Source organism: Phaenicophaeus curvirostris, chromosome 3, assembly GCF_032191515.1.
Source record: "Phaenicophaeus curvirostris isolate KB17595 chromosome 3, BPBGC_Pcur_1.0, whole genome shotgun sequence".
Lineage (NCBI taxonomy): Eukaryota > Metazoa > Chordata > Aves > Cuculiformes > Cuculidae > Phaenicophaeus > Phaenicophaeus curvirostris.
In genome coordinates, this window is record NC_091394.1 from 90,131,166 (window position 1) to 90,156,603 (window position 25,438).

Here is a 25,438-nt window from a genome sequence, read left to right on the forward strand (position 1 = left end):
GCCGTTCCCTCTCATCCTGTCCCCTGTCACGTGGGAGAAGAGGTTAGCACCCTCCTCTCCACAACTTCCTTTCAGGTAGTTGTAGAGAGCAATGAGGTCTCCCCTCAGCCTCCTCTTCTCCAGCATCAACTTCTGGAATGATTTCATTAAAATAGCCTCTCCCCTTTTTTCAGATTTTCTCCTTATGGTAGTGATACATGTTGCCGTGCATTTGTAATGTGTATTCTTTATTTAAAGAATGGTGGGGAATGTAACCTGAATGTTGTTCACTGATCTGTACCTTTGCTTACCCCTTGGAGCTTTGTAAAGCAGTACCAAATACGTAGTAGATTATTTCTCCCCATTACTGTAAAACTCCAAGTTAAAATATTACACACACACATACACCCCCCCCAACAAAACCCAACAAAAAGCCACAGCCAAACCTTTTGACGTAAACCTTCTTTCTTTCAAAGTTGCTCTTATACTGTTGCACAGCAACAGAATAGAATATCTTACGTTAGAAGGGACCCGTAAGGATTATTGAGTCCCACTCCCTGCTCCTCACAGGACTACCTAAAACTAAACAATATGTCTAAGAGCGTCGTTCAGATGTTCCTTGAATTCTGACAGGCTTAGTGCCCTGATCGCTTCCATGAGGAGCCTATTCCAGTGACCAACTACTCTCTCAAGGAAGAAGTTTCTTCCAGTCTGGGCTTCCCTGCCACAGCTTCATTCTATTCCCTTGTGTCCTATTGCTGGTCACCAGAGTGAGGAGATCAGCACTACCACCTCTCCTGCCCCCCTTGAGGAAGCTGTAGACTATAAAGGTCACCCTTCAGCCTTCTCTTCTCCAAGCTGAACAAACAAAGTGACCTCAGCTGCTCCTCGTAAATCTTGCCCTCAAGACATTTCACCATCTTGGTCACCCTCCTCTGGATGCACTCTTAATATGTTGTATGTCCTTATATTGAGGTGCCCAAAACAGCGCACAGTACTCAAAGAGGGACCACAATAGTGCAGTGTGGAGTAGGATGATCCTCTCCCTCAACCACCTAGCTGTGCTGTGCTTGGTGCCACCCGGGATATGGTTGACCATTTTTGCTGCCAGGGTACACTGTTGACTCATATTCAACTTGCCATCAGCCCGAACACCCAGTTCTCTTTCTATGCAGCTGCTCTCCAGCCTCTTATCCCCCAATTTGTACGTATAACCAGGATTACCCTGTCTCAAGTGGAGAAACCTGCATCTCTCTTGTTAAATTTCAAATGGGTGGTGGTTTCCGAGCTCTCTACTCTATCCAGTAAGTCTTCTCTACCCTAAAGAGAGACTGTAGCTCCTCCTATTTTCGTATTGGCAACAAACTCACTTCATGTATATTAGATTCCTGCGTCTAGACCACTGATAAAACTGAAGAGAACTGGCCCTAAAACTGAGCCCTGTGGGACTCCACTGGTGACTGCCTTTACGTCTTTCCTTCTGTGATTTCATTCAATTTTTATTTAGGATTCTTTGGAAGCAATCTCCCAGATTACCAGAGATCAGAAATTATGATGTTCATTATGGGAAAAGTGCCTGTTTTGGGGACTTCACAATCACTGGATACCACTCACCTTGGGTTTGTATATCCTACAGTTATTAATTTCTAATTAAAAATTTAGATTTTATAATCCTGACAAAGTAAAAATAATTAAGAAAAATGAAATACAAATTTTCATTCATCTGGGACTGTATTAAATGTAATGCAGGCAAGCTCAGTGTCAGTAGTGTGAAATCAGTCCCTGAACACATTACTGTTTGCAAATAACTAGTTGGAATGCAGCTTATTTTGCACTGAAACATTACTTCTCTCCACATCTGTATAAATGTTTCTGAAATTATGTACTTAATGGTGGTTAATTCCATAACTTCTTATATGTGTGTTTTGTGAATGAGGAAAATTGAACTAGGACTACATTTCTTCAAATACCTTCATAATTTACAAATGGGTTTTGTTTTTCCTCTCTTCTCTATGAGCTGACTTCAGCTTAAGAAATAAACTGCTAAAATTCCAGTGAATCTCTTGGTGTAGATTTTCCCTGTTTATTTACAAGTAGGAAAAAGCTAGAAATAGACAGACTCCTGTAATAAAATCATAAATAAAAAGCTGCCATATGCTGCAGTAATGTTTTTCCCTGCAACATAAATAATTATGTTTAAAGACCACTTCTGCTCAGTGTGGGAAAAGTTGCTGAAAAGGTTGCGACTGCTCTTTCCACATGTATGATCACCCGCTAGCTTGAGTAGGAAGTCTGCTGGCTTTGTGATAGCTTTCCGTATAATTTTGTGTCCTTGCAGTATGGAACACTGTTCCCTGGAAGACAGAAATCTCTCTGTGCCAGGCAGTTACTGCTCAGTAAGAAAGTATTTGAAATATAGATCCATTTAGAATTCTGTACTTAGATTACTACGTGAGGGGTGAGGTGTTTGTTTCTTGACTATACAATTTGTGGGTTTCTCTGTAAACATGGGACTGAGTAGTATGTTAGTTTGATGGATGTGTCATTCTGAATGAAGCAGGCTTTCTGACTGCTGATTCAGTCTTGCGTTACTTACCTTAAAATTTGTTATATGCTATGCAAGACAGTCATTCAAATGAGTGATGCTGCCAATTGGATCAAGCCAGAGGTATAGCCCATGAAGGTGGAAGTTTCCACTGTTGTGTAGGCTCACCTTCTGTGAAGAGGCTTGCTCTTTCCTTGCATTATTTGGTGGACACTAGGGTTTGTACCTTTTTTTAGTTTCTTGAAAGAGTCTTTGAATGAAATAATCTGTTCCTAAAGTGCAGTTTTAACTTGTAAGATCTTGCAAGAACAGTGCATATGTGACTATACACCAATAGATATTTAACTTCTTTTCATACCAGGAGATGTAAAAGAGGAACAGATGAAGAACAGGTTAAATGATGTTTTGTGTACTTCCTTGTGATCTGAAAACTGAGGGTTCTTTCAGGTTTTCTGGCAGATTTTGCGGATAACATTATTTCAACCTTAAAGTTTTGGGGTCTGATTTAAACAAGAAGTGCTCCGATTTCTTAAAAGACTCGATTACATTTTCATTCTGAAGAAACCGAGCACTGATGCTTGTGCAACTAAGTCAAATATTTATCAGTTGAGCATTTCAGATACAAAGAGACTTCTGAATGAATCAAGGTTTAGATACTCTTCATATATATCAATTAGAATTTAAACTACAGTATATGCTTTGCTTTTTTTAAGCTTTCCTGTAAACACCCCTTTCAAAAATATTCAGTTATTGCACCTTCTTTAGAAATATTTGCCCTTATTTGTGGTCATCCATCATCCCTTCCAAGACTGCTGTATTTGCTTGTCAAGAACACAGTTGTTAGATTGTCTGGAGTAGAATAATTTTCAACTTTTTTTTTCTAATTGTAGAGATTTGGGAACTAGGAGGATTCAAATCATGTTACTGAGATCTTTACTTATGGTAAGTCTTCTGTGTTCAGTATAAGCATACCATGTTTCACTTCATGTATACATTTATACATATGAGTACAGTATTACAACTCTGTTATGAAATGAAATATACCTTCCTATTACATAGACCTGGAGTTCTAGGTAAAATTGTGGCAGCATTTTTCTGTCTTACAGTAGAAGCAATTCAAGAAATATTCCTCCATCTCTTAGAGCACTTTAGAGAATATCAGTTGTAATTAGATCTGCAGATCCAAAAGAGCATCATGGAGTAGGTTGAGTTGACTCATTCTGCCAGCAGTGCTAGCAACATGAAAGTGAAATCCCTTTTGTCTCTGACACCAGAAAAGCTGTAATTATAACAGTAAAATGGCTAATATTTTTAAAACTGTAGGAATGGATTCCTATTTCCAGGCCCTGAGAGCCTCAGACACCTTTGTTCTTTCCTTTCTTGTATTTCCCAAGTTTCTTCTAAGCTATAATTAACTGCTTTATCATGAGTACATTTTTTCAACTGTAAAACTTCAAAGAGTATTTCTGGAAACACATTCCGATGGTGAGATTCAGAAGTGGGTGGTAAAGGATGCTCTTGCCTGTAAATCCTGACCTAGTTTGTCGCAGAAGCTGAGAGCTGGTGACTGAAGCAGGGGAAACAGCGTAAAGAACGATTTCGTGACTAAAGCAGTAGAATGCCTTCCTAGAAAATGAGTTTGTCTCTGCTTTGACTTGAAAATTCTGTGTGGTGTTAGGCAAACCAGTTAAACCATTCTTTGGTTGTCAGAATATGAAATCCTAGATTGTGGCTTGCAGAAGAGCTGAGCATTCACAGGTGCAATTAAAGGGTGGGAAACATGCTGGAAAGGACATCATGGGGTCTTTTTTGGACATTGTCTTCATTAAAGAGAGACTCGGCTATGCCTAAATTGTTCCTAACAATATTTGTCTCCCCAGTCTTAAAAATTTCCATTGAAGTCAATAAAAATTGTTCTAATTCTGTAAGTATATTTTGAGGGAGTCAAATTGTTTATGTGGAAGGAATTTTAACATTTTTGACACAGAGTTTTGTTTTGGATCCTCTCTTCAAATATGGAAGTAAAATCCCATTAGGCCAAAAGATGTGAGTGTAAATGTTTTGATGCTTAATGAATTACTCAAACATTTATAAATATTGTGGAAAAAATGTGGCAAAGAATTTGTTTTCAGAGCAAAGCTTTTATTGTGGTATGTGAGGTTTAGTCGGCATACATAATAAAGAACTAGAAACTGCTGAACCCTGCTAATTCTATGTACTGGAATGACCATTGTACATCATGTATTCTTTACAAAAGAATAACACTTCAGAACATATTAGTTTGTTGTCATACATACACAGAGGCAGACAACTTAATGTTTAGCAGGCAATTAAAATCTGGCACTTCATTAAAAGTGTGCACTTCTATTTGCAGCCTTACTGCTTGTAATATTTTGCATTTTCAAAATGATTGATTAGATACCTTGGTGTACCCTCCTCTGCCAGCTTCCTTTCAGCCTGTTTGGTTATGCTGTAGGAATAGTATCTGCTCACGTTTGCTGCCTCCTGAGGTTAAACTACAAAGCACTATCCAGTCACCTACTTTTCCCCTGTGGGATGAGGGAGTGAATCAAAAGGGTACAAGTGAGAAAAGTGGGTTTAGATGAGAACAATTTAGTCGGTCAAAAAGGGAAACAATGAAAAATAAAACCAAGAAAAATACTAACAAATTATAAACAACAGAATAAAATAAAACAACAAAAAAAGAACCCCCACCCAAACAAACCACACAAATCTCCACTCAAAGCCTAGCTTCTCATGTCCAGCTGCCTAATACCCAACCATTACGTGAGCAATGGTAGCCTTTGCAAACTACCCCCAGCTTTATATTCTGAGCATGATGTCATGTGGCGTGGAGTATCTCTTCAGTCCTTTGAGGTCAGCTGTCCCAGCTGTGTCCCCTCCCAGTTCCTTGTGCACCTTTAGCCTGCTTGCTGGTGGGGCAGTGTGAGGAGCATAAAAGGCCTTGACTCTGAATCAGCACTACTCAGTGATACCAAAAACTTCCCCGTATCATCAACACTTTTCTGCACAAATCCAAAACAGCACCATATATGCTACTATGAAGAAAGTTAACTATCGCAGCCAAAGCCTGTACAACATAATTCACATGTAAAAGCTATGATGGTATGAAGTATGCATAATGAAGATACGATTATTATGCAAAGTCTTAGATAAATATATGGTTGCTTTTATTATAGTTAAATTTTGGGATATTTTGTTCCCCTCATCCTCAGCAGCTTATTCTTGGTAGTTTCTGAATCCTGTTTTCTGGTAAACTTCACTTTAAGAACCAGCAACTCTGTAAACATTTGACTGGTGTAAATGTTCAGCTGATGAATATTTAAATTGTCAATCTGAAATTTTCTTTTCCTTGTGTGCCTACAGAGTTTGCTTTAAATAAAAATAATCAAATGAGGCAAGTCAGCAATAGTATTAGTTTTAAAAAAAACCCTAAAACACAGCACCATGGCGCCAGATTTCTAAAAAAGTGATGTTCTCCTTGCTTTCTTACTTTTGTAATAAAGTAGTACCCATACATGTTTAAGATGTGCAAGTAGGCCCTGTTTTCTCTTTCTAATGCATATGAGCATACTCAGTACCGTATATGAGCAGTTTGAGCTGAAATGGAAAAATCTCTATTGGAATTATTACTGCGTTCATTTTATGCCCTACAACTTTTTGTAGGTCATTTTTCAAAAAATATTTCATATTTTATGCTTTTGTTTTTAGTTTGGGGTATGTTGGTAGAGGAAGAAGCCTGCTCCAGCTCTGGAGCCCTCAGCACAGGAAAGACGTGGACATGTTGGAGCAGGTCCAGAGAAGGGCCACAAAAATGATCAGAGGGCTGGAACACCTCCTCTATGAGGAAAGGCTGAGAGAGTTAGGGTTGTTCACCCTGGGGAAGGGAAAGCTCCTGGGAGGCTATATAGCAGCCTTCCAGGATCTAAAGCGGGTTTACAGGAAAGATGGGGACAAACTTTTTAGCAAGGCCTGTTGCTTAATGATTTTAAACTAAAAGAGGATAGATTTAGACTAGATACAGGGAAGGAATTTTTTACAATGAGGGTTCTGAAACACTGGAGCAGGTTGCCCAGAGAGGTGGTAGATGCCCCTTCCCTGGAAACATTCAGGGTCAGGTTGGACGGGGCTCTGAGCAACGTGGTCTAGTTGAAGATGTCCCTGCTCAGTGCCAGGGGAGTTGGACTAGATAACCTTTAAAGGTCTCTTCCAACCCAAACCATTCCATGATATGATAGGAATGGTTGGACTCAATGACCCAGTGGGTCCTTTCCAACCTAGTGATTCTATGATTCTGTGAAATACCACTTAAAAACAGATGAGGAAGGTTATTTGAACACGAATATTAAAGTCCTTGCAAATTCATAGTGAGTTTAGGAAATCTCAAAACAAATAAACAACTTTTTAATCCACTGTTCAGATGCCAAAACAGACCCACTGAAAAGTGACAGCTGCAAGTAATTCTTACAATGCAATAATGCACATTAATTTTAATTCTAACTATAAACAGGTGACTTCAGGATACAAAGCAACAACAATAACTAATGCACTTCCACCCCCATTTCTGGACCCATTATTGTCTCCGTCACTCATGGAAGACTCTGAGCTAAGGCAGCTGGTCTTGGAAGTACTGCATAATCTCATTGATCGGCATGACAACAGAGCAAAGCTCAGAGGGATACGGTAATTCTTTTTGTTTGCTTTAGCCTACTTTAAATTCTAGTTAAATTTCTGCATGATAAGTACTGTTGATTTTAAAATACTTTTCCTGATATGAAATGTTAATGTACTCTTTTGATAAGAGCACAGTGCTTGGTGTATTTTATTGATGGCAAGAGTTTTACAGATAAGCCTCAGTGCATGATACTTTAAATGCCCATTCTAAATATCTGCTACTGTGGAAGACGGAATATAGTATTTTATGTAGAGAAAAAAAAATATGAGGTTGTTGTAATTCTGTTTATGGTTTTCCCTCTTCAACTGAAACTTGAATATCATGGTTAAACATGGATATAATTAAAAAGGAAATTGCTTCAAGATTTGTTCGAATAGTGTATTTCACATTCTCTTCCCTTACAACTTTTCTGCTAAAACAACGTCTTCATTTCCTTTGTAGAATAATACCAGATGTTTCTGATCTAAAGATAAAACGTGACAAGATTTCAAGGCAAGATGTCAGCTTCATGAAAAAGGTAATAGAATGAAAAAGGTTAACTTTTGTATCTAGAAAGAAAATAAACTAACTGAACCTTTGGTTTGCTTTTCTTCAACTGTATTTTTGCAACAGGTTACAAAGACCAGTATTGAGTGATTTTAATTCAAATTACAGGGATCTCAGTGTTGAGGTGCTCAGTTGAGAGGTGGTTCCATGGAATAAAATTTTCATTTGTGTCTTCAGTTGAAATCCTTACATGCATGAAATCAGAACACTATATATCTAAACCTGCTTATAGTTAGAGCCCTATGCAGGATTTCATTGATGCTCAGGAACAGTTTTTCATTTGCATGGCTTTTATTTTATTTTGTTCTCAGATAATTTTTCTTTAAAAAATCTTTTTTAAAAAGTGTCCCTTGTTTTAAATAAAGATGTCAAAGAAAGTTAACTCAGAAGAAAAAGCACACCTCCTTACAAGATTGTTTTATAGGACTTCATGCTAGTTCTGAGTATGTTTGGTTTTAAAGGAAAACAGGTTTTTTTATTTTGTTTTTTAGATTATGCTTATGTGGAGTGAAATTGCTTCATTACAGTAAACGCCTTTTTTTCTACATGGGAAGAATAAGTATTATTAGTATTTCTTGTCATCCCTGGCTATAGGTTGTCTATGTAGATATCTTTGTAAACAAAAAATACAAATTACTGAAGTTGGCTCAAGCAGGCTTTAGAATGTTTATCACTTAGCCACTTGAAAAATATTCACTTCTCACAGCTATCCCATGCTGCTTTGTTTTTATTTCCTATTATCTGTGAAATAAAAAATGCATGTCTTCAGAGTGCTACTTCAATATTCTCTTTATAAAAATCAGAAGAATTGCAGTTTCAAAGGTAAAAATACTATACGTATTATAATACAGAAGCTAGAGTTGTGCAGCTTTCAGGTAACATTGCGGATACACATTCTTGCTAACTCAGTACAGCTGATACTCTTTACTTTAAATTTTCACCTGTTCTGATTAATACTAGAATAACAGAAATATAAAGATTACTCCAACTTTGGCAATTATTAGTAATGTCTCTTTCTAAAAATTAAATTATGTTTTAATTAATCAACCTAATAGCTAGAATTTAAAGCAGTTCAATTAAGTTGTATTTACTGATTTTGCTGGATGAAAATCTTACCTGTCAAACTAAATAGTGTTAACACAGCTAAAAAAGAGGACAGGAGAGGAAGAGAGACTCTTAACAGGTCAAGAAAAGATTACATGGTCTTCTGAAAAAATATATTAACTCCATGGAATGAAGTGATTCAATAATTATTTATGTGATGCTGTTTGAGGTGCATATCAAAGTTAGTATTACTCACCTAGTGTAGACATACGTGTTAGCAGCCTACTTTTTCTAGATTCCTTGCATAATTAAAGGAGAAGGGTGCAGCACCTTCAGAAAGATGTCCATTAAGGTCTGAATGACTGTCCAGGTTTGTTTGATGTTAGATGAGGACCCTAAAGGCAATTGTGTATTGTACCTAGGAATTTCAATACCTAAAAATAGGTGAAATTAAACCAGACATAGACACAAAACTCTCTCTGTGTCAAGCTGTCATCTCAAAGCCAGGAGGTCTATTCCTGTCCTATTTTTAAAGGAAAATATTAAACTTCTTGCTTTTTGTGGTCTTCTAGGAAGATACTACACTTCAAGAAAATCCACATCATAGTTTATTTTCCTCTCTGGGTTTAATTCATTATCAGTGGGATGAATAATTCCATTAGTTTTAGATTACAAATATACTGTGTCTTTAAGAAGCTAACTTTACTGTGCTTATTTCATAGTAGCTTCTGTGCTTTGCTAATAGTGCTGTATCCCTCTTTTCTAATTAACACATATATTTGAACAAGTTTGTATTTGATTTTAGAAGTAATAAGGAGATTAATACTAGTCTTTGTTATTTCTTGAGTGAATATGTCCTGCTTGTAAAACATGTTAAAAATTAGTTTTCTTTCTCCTTCTAAAGCTGCACTAGTACTTCCAGAGGTAAAGCATCAGTCCTTAGATCTTGACAACTAACTGTGTCAACTGATACAGACCAGTATCCTTTACAGATTAAGATTGCTGTGGTGATAGTGATTCATGTATTACATACAAAACCTGCTTCTTAACCTGCTTTTCTGTCTTTTCATCATTGTTGTGTTAAAATAATAGTTTTGTTACAAAGATTTTGTGAAGGACTCCATTACGAGGAAAGTGAAATCACTTTTGAACTTGAGGATCTATCAAGTTTGCTCTTCAAGAAGACTTGCTTGGTGAACAAATTAACTGTCTTCACAAGGATAACTCTTGGAGCTCCTCAGTTACTTGGACATTCTTGAGAATGCTTCAAGATCTACTTTTCATATTTTCCCATTCTTAAATGGGATGGATTTTTTTCTTAATATTTCAATAGGAAATGAATACCAGTACCTGGCACACAGTGCAGTATTCATATGCAAATCCCTGTATCATCTTGCCCATCCATATACATCTACATAAAATCAAATAGCACTGTATTTATAAAATCGCTACTGTTACGGTAGTAAACTAGGGGTCTTCTTGATTAATCATCTACATGTTTGTATATATATGCATGTACCTGTATTTTATTCTTGTATATTTTTTAATTCTCTATCCAAAATTATGTAACATCAAGGTTCGCTCTGCTCGGAGTAGAGAGTTGGACTAGAGGACCTTTAAATATCCTTTCTAACCTAAATTATGCTGTGATTTTAATACTCATTTTCTCTTTTTGGTCTTTATAGCATGGTCAGCAGTTGTATAGACACATCTATTTAGGCTGTAAAGAAGAAGACAATGTCCAAAAAAACTTTGAACTGCTGTTTACATCTCTAGCTCTTATCACAATTGAGCTAGCCAATGAAGAAGTGGTTATTGACCTCATCCGATTAGCTATTGCTTTGCAGGTATGAGTCTGATTCGGTGTCGGGTTCATTGATTGATAATTTATATCCGTAAATGGAGATGTGGATGACTTTTTTTGTTTGCATATTGATCTTCAAATTGGCAATCACATCGTTCAGTCTTAAATGGATCAATCCATTTGTCCATAACACTTATTAGCAGGGAAACTTCAACTAACCAGATTTGTTGCAAACTTCTGCAACATGATCTCTTCGGGAAATATAGCAGATGTGAAAATCTGTTGAAATGTTACCTAAATTCACTGATATATTTGTTAGCAGATTGACAAGGTATTCTTAAAATCTTATGTCAGTATTCTGTATAAAATACATGGAATATTCTCACACTGGAAGAAAGCTTTTTGGTTAAAATATTTGTCAAACCTGGTTTTAATCTTAACTTGGAGTAAAATTCTTTCAGTGTGTTGACAGGCTTTATTCTTTAACCTTTCCTTTACAGGAACAAACATTATTTCATACTTGCATATAGTCCTTAGTGAAACTGTATAACTTAGTAGGTGTATCTGTGTAGAAATTAAAGCATTCAAAAAAATAGTGCTAGTATGTGCCATGGAAATTTGATGAAATGGGGTCCTGTATTCCCAGTTCCCTCTCTGTCATGAGCCTTATTCCCTGATGTGCACCTGCAATATGAAACCTCTGAATACTTAATTTCAAAATATGTCAACTGAACCAAATCCTTACTTAATTACAATGACATTAGGAGTTTTACTTGAGCAAAAATAATACAGTCTGAATAAACACAGAAATGCTAATAACTACTAAATAATTTCCTTCATGGTACCCTACCTTTGACACACAAAAGAGATACTTTTATTATTAAACCACTGTTTCTAATTTTCCTGAAAAAAATTATGATCAGCAGGAGTCCTTTTGGGAACTTCAGGACAAGAGACCACCACTTAGAGAAACAGAAGCTTGAGTGGAGTAGATTTAATTCTCTTCTTAAGGGTTGAATCCTTCAAGCTGTCTAACTTTAGATCAATATATTACCTAATTCAAGAGTGAGCTAGAAGACTAGAATTTTAAGGTGAGAGGTTTTAAATGCTAGTACTAGATAGTCATCGTATGTCAGTGTTACTAGTAATAACTTTGAGTTCCATATATTTGGGACAGCCTGTTAGTTTTGGAAGGTGTAACACTATGGTTTATATTCCAGGACATTGCCATCATCAATGAAGACAATCTGCCTATGTTTAATCGTTGTGGTGTCATGGCATTGGTTGCAGCATACCTAAATTTTCTGAGTCAGATGATTGCAGTTCCTGCATTTTGTCAGCATGTCAGCAAGGTAACACATAGTTAAGTAGCTTAAGTAATTTAGTACACATTCTGCTGTAAAATTGGTAAATAAATTCTGTCAAGAAATTGCTTGTGGTGTTGATCTCTGTATTTGTGTCCACCAACATTGCTCTTTGCCTTTGGTCATTGATGACATTACTTGCCAACTCTGAAAACAATGCACAGAATATTTTTCTCTTAAGGTATAGCATTTCTGTTTTGTTCGTCGTACTATATATAATGGGCTAAATTCCCATTTGATATAAGACTTTACAGCATCACTGGCTTTGGTAAAACAGTACTGATGTGCACAAAACCACAGGAACCTGTTTTTTGGTCTGAAGGGCGAGTGCCACAATCTATTTCTCCAGTTAAATGAAATTCTAAAGATGTCATTTGTGCTGAGGTAGATGTTAGTTAAGGATTAGTAATCTGCTACAGCAGAAACCTCTGTAAACAATTTAGTCATTGGAGAAAATAACTATGGAACTGCTTCATTTGTACTGTTTGTCTTGGATTTTTTTCAGGTCATCGAAACTAGAAGTCTGGAAGCATCTTATTTTCTACCAGAAACAATTTTCAAAGACAAATGCAAGTAAGTAAATACAGAATGTGAATTAATGAACAATTATATACATATTTTACTATTAAGAGTTGCGCATCATTCAAATATATTGTGTATGTGAAAACTAATTTCAAGGTTTACATCTGCACAATGCAGTGCTTGGTGTAAGTGCTAACACAGCAAAATGAACTTTCACTGAATCACAGAATGGTTGGAAGGAACCTCTGGAAATCCTCTGGTCCAGCCACTCTGCTCAAGCTGGCTCACCTAGAGCAGGATGTCCAGGACTGCATCCAGATGGCTTTGGAATATCTCCAAGGATGGAGACTCCACAACCTCTTTGGGCAGCCTGTGCCAGTGTTTGATCGCCCTCACAGTAAAAAATTTTTCCTGCTGTTCGCTGGGCACCACTAAAAATATCTTGGCTCTGTTGTCTTTCTACCCTCCCTCCCTTAAGAAGGCATGCCTTCTTTTGTCCATGTTGAATGGTCTCAGCTTTTTCAGTCTTTCTTCATTGGAGAGATTCTCTAGTCCCTCAGTCCACCTTACTGTCCTTTTCTTGGACTCTTGCAGTAAGTCCACATCCCTCCTGTCTTGGGGAGCCCAGCACTTGACACAGTACTCTAGATGGGGGGCCTTACCAGTGCTTAGTAGAGGGGAAGGATCCACTTCCCTTGTCCTGCTGGTAATAATTCTACTAATGCAACCCAGGATACCCTTAGCCTTGTTTGTCATCAGGGCATTTTGCTGGCAAATGGCAAATACTATTGCTCTGCAGTTTTTACCATTTAACAGAGACCATATTCTCTCAAGATGTAGCATAGAGTCATAGAATAACCAGGTTGGAAGAGACCCACCGGATCATCGAGTCCAACCATTCCTGTCAAACACTAAACCATGCCCCTTAGCACCTCAATAAGCAGAATAAGTGAGGAACATAATTGAGATAACCAAGATGTGTTCAGGTCATTAAATATTGCAGAAGTATTTAATGGACTCATTTTAGGATGTGTATTCATTCCTAAATAACTGAACAAGATTGACCCTTTTTGGTTGCTTGCAGACATTATGAAAGTACTTTACTTAATGGACAAATCTCTTCTGGTAGATAGTAACTTCAAATATGTGTCTTGACAGTCTTCCAAAATCCTTAGAGAAGGATGAAAAAAATTTATTTTTCCTGACAAACAAGATTGCAGAATCATTAGGAGGCAGTGGATACAGCGTGGAAAGATTGTCAGTTCCATATGTACCCCAGGTAACAGGTAAGTGGTGATTAGAAGCAAAACTGCTAAGTACCAGTTATTATGAATGCTTGCTTAATGTGTTGTGTGCCAGTGAAATGTAGCGTGAGTACTTGGTAACAAAACTTAGTCATAGTGTAATTTTGTTTTCTCAAGTTGCCTTTTTTTTTCATTAGCTACTGTATTATTGCTAAGAAGATTCAACTTTGCGTCCTTTTAAGATTTATTTTTTCCTTAAATTTATGAGGTGTGGCAGAAAATTCTTGGGCCCACTTCAGCTCTTTTTAAATGAAGTCTTTGCTTTCAGAAGATACCTAAGAAGATAGTAGTCATTATTGCTGTTTGTCTGTATCAAGCTTAGCTAACAAGTGAAGAAGGAATATACAAGTCAGCATACTTGATCCTTTTCATGTAGACACTGGATGGAATGTATTCTATCCTTTTGCCAGATGGCCTTGTGCTGACTGGAGTTATTTCCCTTAGTAAAATTCTCAATGAGCAGATGTTAATTTAATCAAGAACGTTATGTTTTCTTCCATTAGATACCTATCCTAGTTTAGTGTCTAGTAACAATGAAAATAATGTATGCCTAAGGAAGATTTATGAGAGTTCATGCTACTAAGGATGTATGAATACTGTGTGAATGACTGGCTAGTTTGTGATACTGTGTTTTCAACTTTTAATATATTTTTCAACAGCCAATTGAGCAACTGACTGAAAATAAATGAAGAATTTGTTTTATTAATCATGCGTGCTTTGTGGCTGTACATAACTGGTTCCTATTGTAATCGACTATGGGACATCCCAGTCTGACATCCCAGTCTGAAATAAAAGTGCCTAGCAGGCAAATTATTTCTATGCTTTGTAGCTCATGCATAAAGAAATGTACATGTGGACAGTGAATGCCAGATCTGTCCCACTTGCAGTATGGTTCAGAGACATTACTGCCTGCTCTTGAATAAGCCTTTTTGGATAGCTGCTGTGGGAGGGAATGAGTTCTCCACAACAGCAAATGTGGTTTTGCCCTGAGTGCTAGCAGGCAAACTAGTGATATATTCTGACACAGCTGGAATGTCTGTCTTTTCTGTTGCTGCCTGTCTTCTTTTAAAAAGGAAAATGTTGCAATACTTGACAGATTATTTCTTCTGGCATCCAAAATAACACTTAACATTATATTGTAATATTGACAGAAGAGGTAACTAGCAAGTAAGGAAATTCTACATTTTCAAATTTTTACTGGCTTTGAGTGAATGAGAGTGGAATGAGAAAGATAACTTCATATGTTAAGCCTCTTCTAGGAAGTAAGATTTATTTGTACCCAAATGGCTTTCTTAGGGTTTTCTTGGATACTTTATAAAAATGCGTTCCTACACAGGAAGATATGTAATTTCTGACATCAAGGTTAAGCAAATTTAGCTGCCAAGTATGTGATTGGCTGCCTCATCAGGTCATGACAGATGGCCATGTTTAATGCTAAAGCGTAGAGGGGGAAGGCATGGTGGTAATCTTTTTGCAAAGAGCAGTAACTGGTTCCATGTCTGTTGTTATTTCTAATTAGGATCATTAATGTCTGTGGGATATTGAGCCTCTAAGGTTTTTATTTAACTAAATCAGAATCAAAGTGAATATTTTGGAATTCTGAAACTTTTCATTTTTTACTTCAATGAAATTGTTTCCTTTCTACTGCTATACTACAATGCTAGAATATAGCATTTCAAAACTTGTAATTAATTCTAGTAAAAGATGGATCTGTTTTTTGTATATTGATGTGAAAGCTATGGTTGAACCCCAAAAGCCAGTAAGATTTTGTACTGAACATTTGTAGTATTTCTGAATATCAGTGAGACAGTGTCTTAGAATGTCTTGGAGACCTATAATCATGATTTTGTCTTTCTTTCAGGTTTTGGTACCTCTTTTCAGTTTGAAAGACATTCATATTTGCAACTTCTTGTACCTTGTTCTCTTCCTTATTGGGGAGGGAGGGGGGCGCTCATAATTTAAATGGGCATTTAATCTTTTTTTTTCTATACATATTTTTTTTTTTTAATTTAGCTCTATTTCCATCAGGCAAAAAACCTCATAAATGCAGACACAAGTCAAAAGGTAAAAACGAGTTGTAGGTCAGCCTGTTCTCCTGCTAGCTGTGGTGTGTCTGTATGAGATCTGCACAGTCAAAAGAAAAAAAATGCTTTTAGAACGCCTTTAGACCTTTAGGCCAAAAATTGTGTTGTACTTTAGTGTTTCCCTCTGCTTTTTTTTTTGTTTACCTCCTTGATACGCCCGCAACTATGTTAGCTGCTGCAAGGTTTGCCTTTGTGTTTACTCTTGATTTGGAATTCTACAATAGCATAGTTTCCTATTTTGTTTTCCTGAGCAGGTAGTAGTTCTATGGGTATCATTTTTGTCATAGTGCTAGTTACGTCTTTGAGATTACAAGAACTTGATAGACAGTTAGAAGAAGATCTCAGCTGTTCAGAGAATGATAATTCATCTGGCTGTTCAGGATAAAGGTCTATTAGTGAGATATGTATAAGTGCATGTTTTCTATGCGCATCCCAGCAGTAGCTGGTCTTAGATGCTCTACATACCAGCAGTCTCCTGGTTCCCAGTAGCTCAGTCACTGGCATCTGAGCGCATGGGTCCTCAAGGCCCATAGCCCCCATCCAGCTGCTGGGACAGATCCTCCTTGGGCAGGGTAATGTATACATGCATGTACATGTGGTTCTCAGTCAACCTCTAGTCTCCCTTCTCTTTCTGACAGGTGGCCTGGGTCTTCTCATCCCTCCAGGTGCACTCCCCTTAGAGACAGACTGACATACAGAGACACACCCCCAGATCTAAGGTTACTTGATGAATTCACCTACTGGTCCATCTTGATACTTCCTCATTATCATGCACTGGTGCTGTGCACCCTCACTCACTCCAGACACAAAGCCCCACTGCACCTTGGTCTGGCTCTGGTTCCTGTGCTCAGACCTCCATGCATGCACCTGCGCAAATGATAGTCCCTCATGCAGGTAAAGAGAAATGGGATTTAATGAATCATAGAATCATAGAGTAGTTTGGGTTGGAAGGGACATTAAAGATCATCTAGTTCCAACACCCCTGCCGTGGGCAGGGATGTCCCACTAGATCAGGCTGCCCAAGGCCCCATCCAACCTGGCCTTAAACACTTCCAGGGATGAGGCATCCACAGCTTCCCTGGGCAACCTCTGCCAGGGCCTCACCACTCTCATGATGAAGAAATTCTTCCTTATGTTTAGCCTAAGACTGCCCTTCTCTGATTTATATCCATTGCCCCTAGTCCTATCACTACAAGCTTTTGTAAAAAGTCCCTCCCCTGTATTCTTGTAGCTCCCTTCAGGTACCGGAAGGTTGCTAAAAGATCTCCTCAAAGCCTTCTCTTCTCCAGGCTGAACAAGCCCAACTCTCTCAGCCTGTCCTTGTATGGAAGCTGCTCCAGCCACCTGATCGTCTTTGTAGCCCTCCTCTGGACCCACTCCAATAGTTCCAAATCCTTAAGTTGAGGACTCCAGAACTGGACACAGTACTCCAGATGAGGCCTCACAAGAAAGGAATAGAGGGACAGAATCACCTCCCTCACCCTGCTGGCCACACTTCTTTTGATGCAGCCCAGGATATGGTTGGCCTTCGGGGCTGCGAGTGCACATTGGTGGCTCATGTTGAGCTTCTCATCGATAAGCATGCCCAAGTCCTTCTCTGCAGGGCCGCTCTTTGCTGAAAAGATGGGGTCATTAAAAGATGGGACAGGCTGCACTGATGAGTCTCAGCATGTGGCCAGATGCACACATTGATCAGCAGCCAGTTTACACAGGACTGATGCTTTTGTCCCCTTACCCGTCTATTTTCCTTGCTAACTCTTCTCTAGAGCATCTCAATCCTCCTTTCTCCCCCCGGCTTGGTTCCTTCCCTAAACATCCGATATTAAACCTTATGTAGTCCAAAGATGCTATTCCCCTGCATCCCACAGTATGCCCCATACCCCAGGCACCTTGGTCAGTGAGGTGACCCAGAGAGCAGTTCCCATTGCCCCATGGGGTGGGTGCCCCTCCTGGGACAGCCCTGGCAGGGTCCAGCACCATGGGTATTGGAGCCCCAGCACTTCCCTCCTGTCTCTGCTCTCCTTTGTGTGTAGTGAAATGAGCTTCTTATCATATAACAGATAAAATTGCAATTTTTCACAGTATTTTACCCACTTAATGTGTTGAAATTAGAGAAGAATGGGCATTTTATTAGGCATGTAGAGCAAAGCATCCATTATAAAAATGAGTTCTAGCCAAAATAGTCCTAAAAATGCGTCTTCTGGTGCTTGCGTGTCCGTTATAAAGAAATCAGCAAGATGGCAGCAAAGCTGTACTTTTGTCTTGTGTTTACTTCTGGAGGGCTAAGGGTAAGATTCTGCATGTATTGTGTTGTGTACCAGGGAGCCACCAGGGATTAAAAATTAACGACTGTTTAGGGACTCTGAGAACTTGGCAAAGACAGCTAGAATTCAGGTGTTTTTCACTAATCTTGTTCTTCAGCTGCCTCTTGATCATAAAATGGTATTTTATTTATATGACTTCTTGAAGGTATTTCTTGATTTTTAAAAGCTGAGTATGTTTAGCTCTGTCAGAATGAATTCTGTTTGTTCATGCTCAATATTTGCTCTGCAGAAGTGCTTTGCCAGAAGTGTTTTAGACAAAGGCTAGTTAAGGACCAGCATAAATTTTCTTGTGGTGAGGCAGTTTTACAGTCATTCTCCTTATCCTTATCTTAGTATCAAGTGCCTGTAAACTTGACTTTGTGTAGTGCAGGTCATCAAATAATAATGGCCAGGTCCAAATGGCTTGATCTCTGATGAAATCTAAAATGGGTCATTGCAAGTCATGGTTTTGTAAATGAAGTGGGTGAAAGTCAAGCCACTCAAGTCTCCGGGTGTCAGAGGGTTCTCATGACACATCTGTAAATGTATTTTTACTGGGATTTTTTTAATCGTATGTTAATACATTAAACATCAAAAATGAGAAAATATTGGCATATTGTCGCAGGAAAGCCATCACAAAAGGAAAATCTGTCAACTGCTGGATCATTTGATTGTATCTGTTTAAGCATTAATGACATTGTTTTGCTTCTTTTAGTATCAGCACAGTTGGTTATTCTGGCAGCTTTGTAGACCAGCTGGATTTGGTATAATGTTTGTAGGAATTTAGAAACAGAATTTTTTTCACCGAGTAGATTTTTTTACACTTGCTGAAAATGGTACTTGTAGCAAGAGGAATAAGGAAAGATTATTTTTCATTTCCATTCAGTAATCTATTCTGCCAGTGAGTCAATATAATCTGTTTTCTGTTTCCGAATACCTTCAAATCAAGACCTTAATATTTCAATTTTGCAATCAAAAGAAGTTGAGGCTTTTTTATTACTCTGCTGCAGTATATCATCATGCACTGTGATATTTATTATTCTACTGAATAAGAGCTCATCTAAATTTTTTTAAATTATGGGCTTTCAAGGGAAAGATTGCAAGATCAGGGACAAGAGAGGGGAGGGACAACAAAAAGGTTATTTTACTTAATATTTAATAATTTCGAGCAGTAGCTTATGATTTTTTGCAATAACAATCCAAATGAGAGAATAGATGCCTTTGGCTTAAATAGGCATATAGAAAGAAATCTGTATCTGATGTGTAGAAATTGATTCATCATGTTTCAGCTGTTAAACAGAAAGTGAAATAAGTTGTTTTTCTTCTAGATGAGGACCGACTCTCCAGGAGGAAAAGCATTGTGGACACTGTATCTATTCAAGTGGATATTCTGCCTGGCAACAGCACAGAAGACAAGGTATGAAGATCAAGGGATATTTTAAAGCAGCGGCAGCATCGGGGGAGGTGGGAATGCAAATGAAGCTTTCCTAGAAAGTCTAATATCTATTTTTTCTAGCAATGTTAAATGATTTGTGGTTTTGATTTTTTTTTTTAACTCCTACATTTGTAGAAATGTGTTGTTAAAGACAATGATACAGATCTTTTGGTATAAAAATATAAAGTATTTTGTCACTATAGTTTTTACACATAGTACTGCTGAATATGGGGTAGCAAAACATACATACAAGTAATATTTTGTGAGTAAATATCCAGAAATATTTTCTATGCATTTTGAGGGATCAAATGAAAATCCAGCATCTGTATCCCAGAGTCTTCTGAAGTATCTGAGAGTCTTGTTTGTCAACATGAGGCTGACAGATTTATGACTAGTGGGAGACTTGCTGTCTTTGAGAGGGGCAGATAAAGACTAGGAGGCCATGTGCACCACAATGGTGCAATATCACTTTTCCTTTCCAGAAGAATTCGATGTGCAGTGCTTTAAAGATATGGGAAGGAAAAGGTAGCAACAAAAAGGTCAAATGCAGGGTACAGGAGGTGATGTTAATTATTCCTTAGGAAGACAGCATTGTAATTAAATTATCCCACATCTTTTGGCACTACATTTGAAGTATTTCTTAATAAATTTCCATTTCTATTGAATCTTCTTCAAGGTTCTGCTGATTTTTATTATCCTGATTTTTCCTGCCTGCAATAGAGATTAGCTGTTGAAATACAGGTGTTTGTACATGCAAATGAATCTTACCTTTAGCACCTTAAAGCACAAGCCAGCTGAGGACGTGAAACAGAATATGTGGACAGAGTCAAGCTTAATCTTAATTAAAAATGCAAAGGAGCAAGCCTCATTCTAGAACTTACTGACAAAGTGATGTACCTTTTGCGTCATTATTAGTAGCAGTAGTATTCCTTTCTGCTTTGTGCTGATGATAACGCGGATGATATTCTGTGTTGACATTTTGTTACTGTACTTTAACAAGATTACAGATAAACTAGATAAGGGTTTAGGTGAAAGAAGTGTTTGAAAAATAAGCCAGATTATCAGTCTTCAGCTTCCTGAGGAAAGTAAATGCTCCTAATAGGAATGGGGTGTTTGCCATTAATATCCTAACAGTATCTAACAAACATTTCTCTTGAAAGTAGAATTACATGAGAAAAGCTTCCATTTCAGGTTCCAGATCACTATACTCATGTTAAGCAATGATCTATAGACATTTTCTGAACGGGATATATCAGTTGTAGGTAAATCAAAAATCTGTGTATGGGTTCTCAGTTTTATGTGGTACAGTATCATGGATAACAAATTACTCTGTGTGTCTCTAAAACAAGAATTTTATTAATCAGAAACACATCAAACAAAGTATTCCTTCTTTAGTTGCTTTGCAATGTTTATTTACAATGCAAAGGGAAAACCATTTTTTCTTAATTTGATGACTGCAAATTGGTCTTTATAGTTAAATAATGGATATCTGAAAAACTTTCACTGAATCATTGAATCATAGAATTATTTAGTTTGGAAAAGACCCTTAATATCATTGAGTGCAATTCAGCAGAATGAAAAAAAAAAAGGATCATAAGACTTTATGATTGAAAGCATAAACTACTTCAATAATGGAAGTTCTAGGATTAATGATATACAGTATAATTTTTACACTGAGATAGGAGACTGTTTACCCATAAAATATCTATTATTGTATGTGATACAAATGCAATTCTTCTGTCAGCACAATCAAAGGTTTTAGTTGTTGAAAATCAGTTATTGAATCCTCTTCAGGAAGATGGTTTATTTCACAGTTATCTCTATTTATAAGAAGGAAGCACTTGTCAAAGCAGCTAGTGATTCTGTGATGTTAATAACCAATTATAATGCGGGCTAATATAAGCAACTAGTATGGATGTTAATTAAAAATCTGAAAGGGTGCCATAAACAAGAAACATTTTCCAAATATGAATTGTATAAAAGGCGATTATTTCAAAACCTGAATGCTTTTTATTTCTATCATATCCACAAATATCTGAAATAAAAGATGTTTTGCTGGTTTTTTTATTAGCTTTTTGTATATTCAGAGGTAGAGAATACAGTGCTAATGTAGTAAAGTCTGTTAGAAGAGTATCATTTACAGGTCCATCTCCTGAAATAACACTGATGTGAAAAAAGGAATTAGTTACTTATTCTGGCTTTTCCATTTACAGTAGTCATCAGTGAATTAACAAATTATTAAAGAATTGACATTCTTCTCAATTGGGTGAAAATAACTTTTTGCTACAATATAGGTGTTTTACCTTGAATCACATTAGACCTTTCTAAACAGTTAGCATTAATAAGGAAAAATAGAAGTGCTGCCTGTTTACGTGTAGTTCGTTTTGAAGGTTTAAAGTGAGGCAATCCAAGCCAAGAAACTATATTATATTCAGGTGAACACCATTTTGCCATCTAAGCTTTCTCCCCTAGTACTATCACAGCGGTTTCACTGTAAATATACTTACTGATAGAGGAAATGTAGGTCGATAAAGAATAGAAACCCAAAGATCACAAGCTGGAGCTCTTCAGAGAAATGTTCATATGTCTTTGGTAATTTTGCAGCCCCAAGCAACTCCTAATGAAGTACATCTACAGCAGCAAATGGATATTCATATTGCTAAATAAACACATTTTCTCAGTGCATCACACATAGCTTGTTATGAAGAGCCCTTTAGCTCCAATGTTTATGACATAAGCTCCAAATTATTTGGAGCCCATACTTGTATGAAGTTTGCCTAAAGCAATAACCATTTTCCACCTTCTCCCCTAACATCTCATATTTTCGTGTCACAATCTCAGGAAGCAGTTGCTATTATTTGCAACAGCAGTCTAGAGAACCAGTACTGAGGCTTATCAGTATAGAAGCACCACAGTATATCCCTGACCCTAAGGATTGTTCTGCCAAAATTCAAGTCATTTTTCACATTATTGTTGCCATAGAACATCTTGACCAGAATTTGTAAAGTTTTCCTTGAACTCACTTGATAAGAAGTTCCTCACAAATTGGAGCTGCTTGAAAACGTGAATTAGTGGTCTGTTGGCTGTCATAGGAACTCCAGATAAAGCCATTAAATTTTTTTTAAGGCAGAAGAGCTCTGTGGCCATTTTGTCCTTCTGTATTTTTCATATTCCTTATTTTTTAGAAGCTTGTTACATATGAGCTTTTAAGGGGTTTTGTTTCTTTTTGTATAGGTTGATAATACTGAAGAAATCACCTTTGAAGCTTTGAAGAAAGCAATTGGTAAGTTGTATTACGATTGTGTTTATGCAGCATTGTTCTAGGTTACTGTGGAATAGCTAGAGAAAAAGATCTTTCCAGGATAACAATAATTAAAATATTAAATCGGTTTCTCTTCAGCTAGTAAGTTTATTTAAAACTTGATTTGTTTATTTCTAAATTTCTGAGATGATGTGATAATTTTAGTGTATTCATTTAACGGTTGGACTCGGTGATCCGGTGGGTCTCTTCCAACCTGGTTATTCTGTGATTCTGTGATTTCTGAAGCTAATGTGACTGAATGAAAAGCATCTGAAAATGCTTGTCATCTATTAAATTTGCCTTCAAAGGCCAAGCTATAAATAATATGAAATTTTCAAATTTCATTGAGTGGTTGTTTATAAAGCAACTTAAACATTTTTATATATTGACATTTTTCAGGTTTTTAGTTCATTCCAAAAGTAGATTTTAAGGTACACACTGAGGACTTAAAAAATACTTCATTTTTAGTTAGCTATGGATGCATATATATCTGATTTTGTTTAAAAGAATATTTTTCTGACAAGTGACCCAGCTACCGGAACTGTGAATTATCCAGTTTCCTTATTTCATATCCTCATAAATGATTCATAATTAATGCTGTCCAGGCACAAAATCCTTGCAGAAATATGGATTAGACATAGATGTTTTAAACAATAGACACTGACATTTTAAAAAAAGTAATTCAATCTGACAGTTTTCCAAACCTGCCTAATCACTGAAGTAAATTAAATTTAGCAGACTCTGCAAAGTTCTAGCTGGTTGTAAGTTCACTCCGCCTATGCAGTTTGAATTCACTTTTCCCAACTGTTCATAGAAAACCCTGCCCACCTGTCTGGGAGGGATACTGCTCCTATCTTTTCTCTTGGAGCTGAACTTCTGTGCAGTGAGTGAAAAGTGCAGTCTTGTGTCCAGGAAATAAAAGAAAAGGAAGCCTGGATGTACTGGTAATTAAAGCACAGATTAAGAAAGGGGTAAATCTGAGATCCTCAAACCAGTCTCTGAAATAATCTGCATTTTGCTTCAGAAGCAGTGACAGATGACAGCTCGCTTGATTATGATTGCGTCACTTAAAGTACAGTGTTTGTTTGCCTCTGCAGTGTACATTTGAAGGTTTATATCACCTGATTATACTTGATGAGCTGGGTCCAGCCCTGTTCAATATCTTTCTCAATGACCTGGATGAAGGCATTGAGTGCACCCTTAGCAAGTTTGCGGACGACACTAAGCTGGGTGGAAGTGTCGATCTGCTGGAGGGTAGGGAGGCTCTGCAAAGGGATCTGAACAGGCTGGACCCCTGGGCTGAGTCCAATGGGATGAGGTTTAACAAGGCCATATGCCGGGTCCTGCACTTGGGGCACAACAACCCTCTGCAGTGCTACAGACTAGGAGAAGTCTGTCTAGAAAGCTGCCTGGAGGAGAGGGACCTGGGAATGTTGGTTGACAGCCGACTGAACATGAGCCAGCAGTGTGCCCCAGGTGGCCAAGAAGGCCAATGGCATCTTGGCTTGTATCAGAAACGGTGTGACCAGCAGGTCCAGGGAGGTTATTCTCCCTCTGTACTCGGCACTGGTGAGACCACTCCTCGAGTACTGTGTTCAGTTCTGGGCCCCTCACCACAAGAAGGATGTTGAGGCTCTGGAGCGAGTCCAGAGAAGAGCAACAAAGCTGGTGAAGGGGCTGGAGAACAGGCCTTATGAGGAGCGGCTGAGAGAGCTGGGGTTGTTTAGCCTGGAGAAGAGGAGGCTGAGGGGAGACCTCATTGCTCTCTACAACTACCTGAAAGGAGGTTGTAGAGAGGAGGAAGCTGGCCTCTTCTCCCAAGAGACAGGGGACAGGACAAGAGGGAATGGCCTCAAGCTCCACCAGGGTAGGTTCAGGCTAGACATCAGGAAAAAATATTTCATGGGAAGGGTCATTGGCCACTGGAACAGGCTGCCCAGGGAGGTGGTAGAGTCACCTTCCCTGGATTTGTTTAAAAGACAGGTGGATGAGGTGCTGAGGGGCATGGTTTAGTGATTGATGGAGATGGTTGGACTAGATGATCCGGTGGTCCTTTCCAACCTAGTGATACTATGATTCTATGAATTCCATTTGCAATTATTTACTTATTTTTTTAAGATAACAATGGACTTGAAGAACAGGAAAAAGAAAAAAGGCGTCTTGTGATTGAAAAGTTCCAAAAAGCGCCATTTGAAGAAATTGCAGCACAATGTGAAACCAAAGTAAGTTTCTGAAAAATATTTTACAGCACTGGAGATGCTAATGTAAGCATTACTAGGGATGTTCTTGCTAAAGGCAATTAGTATCAGCATGTCACCGCTGCTGTTACTCCTAAAGAAGTTCAGTTCTTTGTCTTCAGCTATTATCTTTACTATTATTAATGTTGGGAGACTCCAGTTATTTACAGTGTGCTTTTGATTGTTCCTAGACCATTTGAAAAGGAATGGAAATTCCTTACATTCACATGCTTCTGCAGGGCTCAGAATCCAATCCTTGCAGCAGTGAAATACG

General features: G+C 37.7%; 1 protein-coding gene across 5 annotated transcripts in view; it reads left to right on the forward strand.

The window, feature by feature from the left end:
* Positions 1-25,438, forward strand: part of EFR3A (EFR3 homolog A) — an 81,514-nt gene that overhangs the window by 51,505 nt on the left and 4,571 nt on the right. For all 5 annotated transcript variants that reach the window (XM_069854673.1, XM_069854674.1, XM_069854671.1 and 2 more), the window contains 11 exons: positions 1,487-1,598; positions 3,415-3,466; positions 7,056-7,228; positions 7,662-7,737; positions 10,496-10,657; positions 11,835-11,966; positions 12,484-12,551; positions 13,659-13,786; positions 19,520-19,608; positions 22,861-22,909; positions 25,046-25,149. In XM_069854673.1, the coding sequence (XP_069710774.1) occupies positions 1,487-1,598; positions 3,415-3,466; positions 7,056-7,228; positions 7,662-7,737; positions 10,496-10,657; positions 11,835-11,966; positions 12,484-12,551; positions 13,659-13,786; positions 19,520-19,608; positions 22,861-22,909; positions 25,046-25,149 (1,145 nt within the window). The remainder of the gene's footprint in view (positions 1-1,486; positions 1,599-3,414; positions 3,467-7,055; positions 7,229-7,661; positions 7,738-10,495; positions 10,658-11,834; positions 11,967-12,483; positions 12,552-13,658; positions 13,787-19,519; positions 19,609-22,860; positions 22,910-25,045; positions 25,150-25,438) is intronic.